Source organism: Oratosquilla oratoria, chromosome 4 (genome assembly GCF_046742065.1).
Source record: "Oratosquilla oratoria isolate Oo_2021 chromosome 4, ASM4674206v1, whole genome shotgun sequence".
NCBI classification, from domain to species: Eukaryota; Metazoa; Arthropoda; class Malacostraca; order Stomatopoda; family Squillidae; genus Oratosquilla; species Oratosquilla oratoria.
The window spans coordinates 76164187-76176676 of NC_134780.1; the positions used below are offsets into that span (position 1 = coordinate 76164187).

General features: G+C 39.0%; 2 protein-coding genes across 18 annotated transcripts in view; one reads left to right on the forward strand and one right to left on the reverse strand.

Annotated features, from left to right (window-relative positions):
• fmt (phosphatase 6 regulatory subunit 1-like protein fmt) overlaps positions 1-1391 on the forward strand; it is a 61474-nt gene extending 60083 nt beyond the window's left edge. For all 13 annotated transcript variants that reach the window (XM_076184356.1, XM_076184357.1, XM_076184358.1 and 10 more), the window contains one exon: positions 159-1391. In XM_076184356.1, the coding sequence (XP_076040471.1) occupies positions 159-173 (15 nt within the window). In that variant the 3' untranslated portion in view covers positions 174-1391. The remainder of the gene's footprint in view (positions 1-158) is intronic.
• The window catches only part of LOC143024915 (presenilin-associated rhomboid-like protein, mitochondrial), a 40466-nt gene continuing 29314 nt past the window's right edge, over positions 1339-12490 (reverse strand). For 3 of the 5 annotated variants that reach the window (XM_076184375.1, XM_076184376.1, XM_076184377.1), the window contains exon 2: positions 1339-11502. In XM_076184375.1, coding sequence (XP_076040490.1) covers positions 10436-11502 — 1067 coding nt within the window. In that variant the 3' untranslated portion in view covers positions 1339-10435. The remainder of the gene's footprint in view (positions 11503-12490) is intronic. The other 2 variants (XM_076184378.1, XM_076184373.1) reach the window with 1 other exon arrangement.

Genomic DNA, 12490 nt, shown 5'->3' on the forward strand with positions numbered 1-12490 from the left:
GCTGGTAATGTGCATGCAGATATTTAATTCATATGGAAGGGGTTAAACATTTGTATAAAATTCTGAAGTATATATTGGCATTTTAAAGTAAGAAAATAATTTCATTTTTTGACACTGTTGGGCAAGAAAAAAATAGTGATTCTTGTTTTCTGGAACAGAATGTGAGAGTGTGAGCTCCCCCAGGAGGAATGGCATGAACTAAGGACCACCAAATTATACCTCAGTCAAGATGATTGGAGCGTGGCCTGGCTGGATATCACCATCTATTTAGTGTTGAAGTTGATTGGCAAGTGTGTCCGTGGACTTTGAGGAGCATTAGTGTATATGGGTATCAGACCTCATCTGTCATTGCATCTACTGGTGAATGTGCTGGAGCAGCACATGTCTATGTGCCACATTTGGGAATGTATGGGAGTTGGGCATGTTGGCGTGGTGGATGAAAGCCCAGGGATAGTATAGGCCATATCTATTGGTGGCCTGGGTAGCAGACGGCGGGACTACCGGCTGTGATGGCTTCATGATCATCCCGTCATATCGCATTACGAGTCATCCTCAAGGTGCCTCCTGTCATGCAACACAAAAGACATTGGTTATCCTCCTCAAACTGTAGTGAACTATTTTGTGCTTTCATTTATATACTGGTGTTCCTCACTAATGGTATAGGAAAATGATTATCTGTATTATTTTGCTGAAAATGTTGAAATCTATGTAGAACTTCCTCTAGTTACTGTCAGCTCCAATTCTGATGCTGTATGCTGTGATCATGTGACTCTTTGTACCAGGGATTGTCATGGAAGCACTATTTCTTTATCTTTTTCTCTCTCTCTCTTTCTCCTCTTTTTTTTCGTTTTTTTTTTTCCTCTCTCTCTCTCTTTCTCTCTATCTCTATCGCTATCTCTCAAATGATTACATAATTCCATTATCCATATCATTGCATTGTGGCCAGATATGTTGCTCACACTGTCCATGGCCAAAATGAAAAGAAAGAAAAAAAAAAAGTGTAATGAAAATTTTGTCATAATTGGCCAAGGCTGAGGAGCAGCTTTTACTGTGTTCCTAACTCCCACTTTTAGATTATTTGATCACCTGAATTTAATTTTTATACCATTTTCAAGGCATTTAGTTGCTTGCGTGCAACTTACGGGAGATAACAAAAAAGGCTTTGTGAAGTGAGAAATGTGATTAAGTATTATTATTATAATAAAACCTTGCATACCATTTGAGTGGGATAATCACAATGCTTTTCAGTTGGAACATCAATGTAGGTGTTTTCAGCAGCTGTGCATTATCTCCAACATTTTGTAGTCAAACAGAGCATATCTACTTTCCATCCTGTGGTTTGTATAGTTTTTTTTTTTTTTTTTTTTTTTTTTTTTCTCCCTCCAAGAAAATATATATGATACCTAACATTCTTCTTTTACACAAATACAAAATGTCCCAGCTAATCCCAGAATACTCAAACATATAACATGCAACACAAATTTATACCAAATACCTGCTTTTGGGTGAACAGAGCTCTCCCTGTTTATAATGGCCATGAGAACCCGCCTCTCCCCACTTCCATCCATTGAGTTTTCTTCTTGTAGTCTAATGAGTTTATGTTACACTTGATTACTTATGAAGTGTGTGGAATGTTTCCCTTATGACCAACTATGTCTGTGTCTGTGGTTCGGCTTTGAAGTGCTTACCAAACCTCCAGTACAAGCTTTGTCCCTCTCATTGTCAACCAAAAAGGAAAAAAAAAAATAATAATAAATAAAAAAATAAAAAAAATAAAGGAACATAAGTCATCTATAATACCATTGTTAGATATGAATGTATTAGTGGATGAATCTAGAGGATATTTTTTATTTCATGTCTAATAATAGTTCTAGCTTTTAGACAAAGTATGAGACCTAGAAAGGCTAAGAATTACCTGTTGAAAAATATATTGGGGATTGGTATCCTCTTTCAATCGGCACCAGACAGTTCTGTCTTGCAAATCTCCATTCCCGTCCTTGCCTTTCCCTCGCATAACAGCAGTAACCGGTCCTCCATCCCACCCACCCCACCCTACCCCCACACCCTATGTGTCTTGCAGTAACAATTGTCGGCTCAACGAATTCCTATCTCTGTTCAGGGATGCAAGTGGATGAAGGTGGTGCTAACTGTTTTATAGTCGAGTTTGTTGTGTAGAGGATACAAGAGGACAGCTGGTGTAGAATTGGGAGAGGATGCATCCCCATCGTCTATCCCAAAGACCTCCCAGATGCTGAGGGTCAGTCTGTGATGAATGCACAGTGTGTGTTGGCGTAGTTTAGGGGGTTGGACGAGGCAAGGAAGTACTTTGGGGCTTTCATTGCCTCAGCCCAAATGCCTTGTAAACAATACTGAACAAATAAACTGTAACAAACATTTTAGGGTTCAATATCATTCTACCACCTAGAAGTGGGTTGGTCTTTTTTCACAATCACCATTATTTATGGAGAAATATTGGTGAGATATTGTTAATTTTGTTGCCAAATTTAAAGATAGCTTTTGATGCCTTATGATATTTTTGTTTTACTTATTTTGCAATGTTTCTGTGATTAACTCTTCCAGTACCTCATCCAACTCCTGTTCCATAGCATAGGGTGTGATGATTTGCCATTCCAGGGGTCAGTACATTAATGTTGCCATTTCTTCTCAATTGCACCTGCTGCTGCTGCTGCCACTGCAATTGCCATAACAGGAATAGATAACTGAGGGTAATCAGAAAGCAGAATGGAGGACAAAGGGATTGCCAGTCCTCATGGTAGATGGCTTCTAATCGGTATAATTGAATTTTAAGTTCAAAAAGGTCAGACTAATGAAAAATATGTTTAGGTTGATATCCTATTGAGGAACTATCTTACACTTTCATAATTATTATTCTGGGTTAATTGAGACAGCATAGGAAAAGGTGCTGGATAATTAAATGCAATTTTTGTTCACTGTCAGAAAATGATGTTCAATACAAAAGTATGTATGTATCTTTTCTTTGGCAGTCTCTTCAAATAGTTTGTTGCATTCAAAATTTTGGTTCCAGCTTCACATATTCCGTGATCACAAGGGTCATCAGCAGCATGTCTGACATATCCTCTGTGTCTTACGTTAAGCTGCAAGTTCTTTAGAATTTGTGGCCCCAAACCAAAGAAGAGCAAGTTTTATATATTCTCCTACCATTATCTGGTGTTGTAGGAGAGGAAGTGCAATGGAAAAGCATACTAAAGATGTTTGGTATTAAAATTGTCCCTACTGCATTTCCCCCATTTGGCCTTGAATAAGTAACATGTATATATATATATAATCACTGTTGCTGGTTAGCTGAAGGCTGGGGGTCTTCTGCAGGAGAGACCAGAGGCAACAGATTGATTGAAGATTAATAATCACTATGTTGCTCCAGTTCTCTTTTGCAAGAGACCATCATCCCTAAGGAAACCAGTGACAACCACCATTTCAGCATAGAATTCACTTGGTGGTGAGATTTTGTGTTGCTGTCTGGAATGAGTAAATGTAGGACAGCATAGCATAATGTCCTGTGTCTTCTTGTGTGGTGGTTGCATCTTGGTCAGTTGATGTGTGTGTGTGTGTAGACATACACATACAGCATTACCCATACATGGGCCCACATATGAGCTCTGAGCTCATCCAACTGGGTAATAGCTGTCATTCACAAGTCTAACATACCATAGTGGTGAATCACACACACACACACATGCATGCATGCCCTCTCCTCATATGGAGATGACTAAGTCAGCATTTGGCCACATCATAAACAACTAAAACCTATTCAATCAATATTCCTGTGTCGGGGATACAGGGTTGCCACACCCCCTGCCACCATATATTGAGAGACATGCTGGCAGTTAGAAGCCCCAGCTATTGAGTCAGCTGTTATAACAGTAGCACAGCAGAAGAAAGCCTCTGTAACTGAAATTAGTAGAAAATATTATAAAACACAGTACACTAAACCCTCTCTATAATGGCCTAATTGGATGGAACTCAAAGGATATAAATTATAGCCAATAGGGTATTGAATCTGAAGGGTGGACCTCTAAACCTCTAGATTTTTACACATAATAAACAAACATCCCCATACTTGTTAGTTCTTGTGCAGTAGGACCAGTAATAGATAAGCTTTAGTACGCAGCTTTACTGAATGTGTGAGTACAGATAATGTGAATTTTTGTAAATCCATATCAAAATGAAAAATTACTGTAATGGTCAATCAATCCATTGCCCCAGTTCTCTCTTGCTAGAGACCCAGGGCCTCTAGGAAACCGGCCACTCATAATGTATAAAAGTACAGAAAATTTGAAAATCAAAACACCATATAGTATGTATTATTTGTGTAGCAGAAAGTGTTTTTAATACAATAACGCCACAAGAGACAGCAACATCATTGAATGCAGAAGACGTAGGTGATGTCCCCCAAATGGACAGTAAATATGCAAGTTCCATTGATGACTTACATGGTTTTTACCTTGTGAAAATTAATTAAATAATTCATTTTTAGATATTATTTACTATGATAATCCAGCATCATTCTGCTAAAGTACAAATTAGAACTGAAAAACAAACCAGCTCAAGATGTCATAAGATGCATCATCTGTATCCATTTAGCAGACAAATTTCAATAGAATAACAGCCCAGTTTATGTGGCGAGGAGCAGGCAATTCCCTCTGTTTAGGTGATGCTGCTACCCACCTATGATGCCCTTTTTGTTCCAAAAATCTTTATGCCAGCCATAAGTTAGTATGAACAGTTTACATTGATACAAAGATTGCAAAAAAAAAAATTATAATAATAATAAAAGATAAAATCATTATACAAGTTGAAAATCCTTTATCCAAAATGCTTGGAACTGGAAGTGTTATAGATATATATTTGATTTATTGTGCATACATGGAATATAAGAGAGGGAGAGTTTAAATGTGCTTGAGATGGAATGACTGAGAAGTATGGTAGTGGTTACTAGGCTGGATAGAGTGAGAAATGAGGTGAGGAGGAGACCGGAGATGGAAAGGGAGTTGGGAGAAAGGGTTGATGAAAGAGTATTGGGATGGTTTGTACACATGGAAAGAATGAGTGAAGAAAGATTGGTAAAAGAGGTTGGGTGGAGTGAACACGAAGGGGTGACCAAGGATGAGATGGATGGATGGGGTAAAAGGGGCATTGGGAAAGAGGGGAATGTCTGTTGATGAAGGGAGAAGACAGAGGATAGGGGTGAGTTGAGAATGGTGGTATGTGGATGATGATGTGATGTATGGAAGGGAGTGGGTGTGGGATGGGGGGGGTGGAGGGATTTGTGAATGGTATTTGACACAGCCCTAAGGGATTTCTCTCTGTCTTCTCTTTTTATACATAAGGGGATGGAGAGGGGGGTCGATGATTAAATGAAGTAGCCTTGCTGTGGATGTGCTGTGTCTTGCTCCATTGCTACTGACTCAGGGCAATGGGCAAAATGCAGGGAAGATCCATCATCCAGGAGAAGCCAAAAAAAAAAAAGGGAGGGAGGGATGGTGAATGGTAGTGGAGTATGGGTGGAAGCGGTTTATGTCTTTGATTTTGGTTACTTCCCTTGTAAGGAAGAAAAAGCCTTTGGTAAGTGTATGTATTTTGCATATATATGTATATTTTAGAAGGGAGGGGGTGATAAGACCCCTTATAAAGGATTTGGGCAAGTTTAAGTGTATATCCATCAGACTGCCATCCAAATCCCTTAGTTATTCCTTAAATCTTAGTACCCCACCACCACCATGTTTAGATCTAATGCAAGGCAGCACCTTCATAGCAGGGACTGACAGTGAGAGCTGGTTTACTCCCAAACGCTTCATATCATGGCACCTACTCCCCTCATTTACTCAAAAAAGATATGAAGCTGACTAGAACATCTCTTGTCACATAATTTACAACCACTGTCCATTAACTCCTATCTCTGACCCACTCATCCTTGTTTGATAGACACTCCTTTTGCATCCATTGCCTTGTCCATCCTAATTCTTGGTATTTCTCTTATATTCATTCCATCCACTTTCTGCTTTCCACACAAATTGAACAGTGAAACAGTTAATGCCAGAACACGAATTCAAAAGCAAACTGGATGTGGAGAGATACAAAAACGGGTCAAAACGAGCATAGCTCTAGTCCCGTAAAATACAACTAGGTAAATACATGTTGCTATTCTTTTCTCACTCATGTTTCCCACATGCCCAAACTATCTCAGCATTCTTTGGTCAGCTGTCTCTCCTCTCAAATTCCTTACCTCATCACTTTACCTTTGCCTATGTTTACTTTCAACTCTCTCTTACACCTAAATTTTACCACCACCTGGTGTAATCTATCCCCATACTCAGCCACAGATCCAGTATCACCCACAAACATCAACTGGCTCACCATATGAATGTAGGAGGCGAGTGCCTGTATTGCCCAATGTACAGTGGGTTTTGTAGACCACTTGACCAGGCCACTTTAAGCAAAAATTATGGAGGTCCTTAACATTATAATCAATGGCACTCAAACCCTGTACTTATTGTGGACACTATGTGCATTTTGTTTCTTAAACACTGGATATTATCATTTAACACAGTGAAAACTATAATTTCCCTTTTCGTACACATCTCCAGCATCGCCCCGCTTGTTCCTTCCTGGAACACCATCTTCCCCTCCTGTTTCATCCACTGCCTACTCTACTATTTAGATCCCCCAACACACCTATATTCACATTCCTTCCAAAATTCTTCACACACTCATTCAAACCAGGAGAAAAGCTTTGGTAAACTAGTCCAACAACTCACATTAATCATTCCAAAATGCCTCTTTCTTCACTCATACAAGCACCCATATCTCCCAGTCCAGTCATTTTTTGACTTGCATTATCCTTGACAGTTATTTCCATTTAACCACATACACATCTTGCGTATCAGCAGAACCACCCTTTCCTTTCCATGCTTTCATCACTCCCATCAGTCCCAGCAACCTACCTATCACTCCCAAACTGAAATTCAATCTGTGTACCAAATAGGAGGTAGCCAGCCAAGGTATGCACCCATCCCACACACATCTGTTTTCCCTTAAACCTTAATTCCTTGTGGATGAAAGGTCATCACCTCCCCCCCTCCCATCACCACCACCACTGCCAATACCTGGGTCAGAAGCAATGCAGCAACTGACCCAGGGAGTGGGTCACACTCTAATTTGCCTTCCCCTCTCGGTTTTGTTTCACTCACCAATAACTCAAGTTATGATAATGTTCCATTTAATAACTACTTCAGGCGAGTGAAAATATTAAGGGGTAGTTCAATGGTAAATAGGTGAATTACCAAAATTAGAATGGTCCTTCCAATAGCACTGCTTTTTTATACAATTAGCACACCATTTGTGAGTATATAAGATGTTAATCATTACATCATTTAAATATTATATTGGTTATTTACACATTATTTCATACAAAGTTTGCACAATTCATTCTTGGTTATTTGATCATATACAGTAGTGTGGACTGCAGTCTATCCGTGAAAATGGAATTTTCCATTTATGGCACTTCCATCAGTAAAATTTCCAGATTATGGAGGCTTTAGGATTTGAGAATGCTGGATAAGGGATTCTCACCTTGTAGGAAAGGGCATAATAAAGAGGGTTTGGTGTACATTAGTAGGCATTATTGATTGAGTTAAGTAACATGAATTTGAATGATGTTGCATGTAAGTCTGAACATTGTGTCCTTGGATACATTTTGTACCCCTTTTATTGTTTCTCCATTATTATTTGTTCTTCGTTTGGTTTCTTCCGCACTAGGTGGTGTAGAAAGGTTGTACTCTGTATGCTGAAACGGAAAACATTTACATGTTTTGAACTACCTTCAGATTAATTTGAGATTTGCTTATCATGCACTCCCCCACTCAACACCTTACTTAAATATTATTTGTATTTTTTTTTTCATTGTGTTGCTCGGTAATATGAAAATGTGTATCTGAAAAAATATTGTCAAAAAGCTGAAAAGACAAGGTCATTGAAGGTGGTGAGCAAGGTTTGTTTAAAAGCATTTATATGTTTCATTAAGATATTTAGTTTTTCTTAAAGCTGTATATAGTGAAATTCACCGTTTCCTGTAGGTATAGTATGATTTTACAGGTACTGTGATTGTCATATGACATACTTGATTGTGGGGATGTATTGTGTGTAGAGTTGAAGATTATTTAAGGTATAAGAACAAGAAATGCAATGTTTTTAACTTGAGTTTGACATTTGCTAATGCTTTGTTGTGCCCCACTCATACCATGGTCTGAGAGTATTCAATGAGGCCTTCAATATTTCAGTTGGTGTTCCACTTTTTTTTTAACCACTTGTATAAACAATAATTTAACTAATTACTTGTTATAATTGATGTCTAATAGAAATAGTCTCTAGATTACAGGAAGACTCGAAGTAAAATTAGGGGATCCTAGGACATAACATTCAGAGTGGAACTCGGTAGTTGCCAAGATCAGGTTTAGTAAATGGATACTCTCTTTTCATGAGATTCTGGGAGCAATCAAAAACTGATGTGAGAGTGATCTCAACAGGCTAAGAGTACAGTTGTGTGCCATGTAGCATTCTTGACCATTGAACTCCCAAAACGGATAGCCTTGCTTTTCACCATTTTGGTAATCAGCATTGAAATGCCACCTCAAGCAACTCTACTATGCACAATCGGGGCTAACAATAACAACAAACCAAGTTTAGGGTTTGAAATGGTCATGAAAAAAGGACATTATTATATTTTTTTGTTAGGCATATTACATAAAATTATATAGAAGAAATGCTGGTAGACGTGATGCTTTAATGTATGCTCTTACAATGAATTATTAGTTATCCAAAAATCAACCAAAAAAAATGATCTAATCTTGTATAATTTTCTTTAGTACTTATGATTTATTTGAAGAGGTACTCCTTCTTTCATGACTGGAAAAATTTGACCACATTTGTTACTCTGTAGTACCTCCATCCATGTGATATTACTTCCGGGTGCCATCACCCTTTGCATCCTTAGCTTGTGGTGCTGTCTCAGTCCACATGCTTACTTATATACTTAATGCAGTCGGGAGTAACATTATACTCTTGTTATTACAGCTTAAATATAATACCAGTCACCTATGTGATCCTGTCCTTGTTTTCCAACCAAGTAACAAGGACAAGAAAAACTAATGTACTTGGATAACAATCAAAGCCAAAGTACCAATATTAGGTTTGTTTTTAAGTATATCAATCGCCTATTTATTTTGTATTTAAATTATAGGAAGCATAATTTAAAATTGAAAGTTATAACTTAATAGTAAGAGTAAGCCAATACAATTTATATAATTAAATTTGGCCCCCCCACCCCCTGATGTACTATTTTATGCTTGGTTGTGTCAGATTCATTTACAAATTGTACTTACTCACATTTGACCTTGGAGCTCCAGAGGTCCTTCCAGAAGGCAGCATTGTGTGGGTGCAGGTATTAGATTAAGAACATGAAAAGTATAATCATTTTAATGCTGCAATGCACACCTTGTTTACAATGTGTCCATTAAGTTGATAATGTCTAGCTTGATGGCAGATTGCTTGGTACTGTATAGGCAATTATACAACCAAGAAAAGTTTTGCTGTGTGTATTCTCGCCATTTGTTCAAGTACACATTTTCAACACTTTGCACGTCTTAACACTCAAGCCAGGAACTGTTGAAGCCTTGTGTTAACTTTTGGCATTGTAAATAGAGGACATATTTGCACACCAATTTTATATTTTTTTCCCTTCCTATTTATGAAAAGGTTTAGTACAAACAATGGCTTTGGCTTGAAGAAGCAAATGTTGTGCTGTGAACATTTGATACAAGAGATATATCCAGTTGTACTAATCAGCAGCCAATATGGCTCATCAACCACTTGCTGTCAACCAAGGCAGTTACTTTGTACATAGTTTAGACACATTCTGATGTTGTTTCTTCCATAGTGTTGCATTTATTGACAAATAAAGCATTCAAATGTCAGATGCACCTCTCTTATGCAAAATATTTACATGATTGGTACCTCTGGTATGCAGCTTTAGCATAAATATACAGGACAATTGTGGAACCGCAAAATCACGAGATACAAACATCCTTTTTATTAATGTTTTTATTTACAATGATTTTAACTTCATTTATAAAATATAAACATTTCCTTGGCAGAAACTTCACTAAGCACTACCCAAACGTAAGACATCTCTATAATCTTCCTTGGTACAGAAAATTTGAAATAAATTACAAAACATTATGAAAACAGTAATGACTGAAAATAATTACATACAACAAATGTAACCCTAAATTACCAAACAACATTTACAGGTAAAAAATATATATAACAAAATTTCCCATAATTTTTAAAAAGAGATGTCTAATTTTCATTCTTGCTACTTACAAGTTCCCCAAGCACACTATTTCTCTCTCCTGAAAGAATCAAACTTTGTCCTTAGCTGGTGCCACTTCACCATAACTGTTTCTCGGTTGCCCCAAATATACCTTGGACCCCAAAGACCATAGGCTAAGCCAAAGAGGGCTCCACCTAAATGTGCTGCATGATCAAACATACGCCATCCGAAAGCAATACCACATGCATCCATACACATAACCCCTGTAAGCGCTGTCTTAGCACTAAACACCACACCTGGTAAAAAGATAATGCCTAGCTGTGCATCAGGGAACTGGGTACAGAAAAAACCAAGCAGTCCCATAATGGCTCCAGATGCCCCAAGGGACGGCCCTGGCATATGCATGCCCACCTTGAAGATGTAACTGGCAAAGGAAGACATGACACCTGCGCTCAAATACATGGCCAAAAATTGCTCCTTCCCCAACACGTTGCCCACACTTGATGAAAAGGTGTTTAGGACAAACATGTTCATGCCAAAGTGTATGATAGCATAATGACTAAATGTGGACAAAACCATGGGCCAACACATAATTCTTGCTGCAGGATTTGCACAGAAATATTTGAACATAGTTCGTTGTAGCCCTGGATGTTGCCAGCTCAGAAAAACCAGTAAGTTTGCAATACAGATTGGCCAGAATACTTTCTGTCCATCAGGAAGCTCATTCCACCAATTTTTGAGGTGTTTCTTCAAATCTCCACTCTTTTTTTCCCACTGTTCCACATGATTCCACTGTGTCTTGGCCCAACCTGTCCATGATTGGAGTTTTGCATTAGAACGCATATTTTCATATTGCCAGAGCGTTGCTCCAACAAAAGCACAACCACTAAACCCAATGCTAAACAGAAAGCTCTTTAGCAGTCCTGGTCCCATACTTTTTTCATTTGAAAGTTCAACATAACTCTCTGGTGCAAGGTTCATCCCCCCTCGCCGATTCAAACGAGGCTGCCTCAAATTTCTGCATTGTATCTTGTTTAAAATTCTGTATCTGACAGCATACTGTATTTGAGAAGGCTCCTGTAGTCTTTGCCGACTTAGAAAACACAGTCGTGACAGTACAGTCATGCTGATACCTGTAAAAAGGAGAAAAATTAAATAATTAATAAAAACAGTGAATCGATTCACTATATGGCGGAGGCTTGGCGTACCTCCAGACCTGGCTAATTGCTCTCACCACCACAAGGTGGCCCAAGGTCAGTGTCCATCATGGAAGTCCATGTGAATGAGGTTGGCAGCATATTTAGTTATTCAAAACTTTCCCCCAACTATCTATCAATAATTTATTCCTACTTCTAACTGAATTGCACTGGTAAAAGTGCATGGTGTGGGAGGCAGGCAATGGTGATTTATGGAAGCTTCCTAGTCACAAGCCACATTCTCAAAAGTACAGCCCCAACAGTTGCCTTGTGCTGGGGCTGAAAAGATGGTACACCTCAGTAGCAGCCTACAACTGTGAGAGAGGTCCTGGTGTGGCAGCGTTTTCGTCGTGGGACCACCCCCCATCCCCAAGAGTTGGGGGGACCAAACTTCAACAAACATCACCGGCTCTATGCAGGTGGTACCAATCCCCAGGATGGGCTTTGGTTGCCTGAGCAAGTACTACCACAATCCTTTTACAATAGGGCTCAGTTCAATGCATACATACATACATATACCAAGGCTTTTTTCCCCTTACAAGGGAGGTAGCCAAAAAAGAAAAGGCATAAAATCATTCCCACCCATTCCATCCCTGAATACACTCCACACCCCTCCACCCTCCCTCTCATCTTAGCACCTCCTGGATGACGGGTCATCCCTGCACCTTGTCCACTGCCCTGGGTCAGAAGCAGTGTTGCAAGACACAGCACATCCACAGCAAGGCCGCTTCATTAAATCGGCGACCCCCACTCTCCGTCCCCCCATGCATAAAAGGAGAAGACGGGGAGAAATCCCTTCGGGCTGCATCAAATTTTGCTCACACATACTACCTCACCCCCCATCCCCCCGCATGTTCAATGCAACATGTGTAAAAACTGGGCCCACTTACTTGTACAACACTTGCAGACACAAACAATTATACAA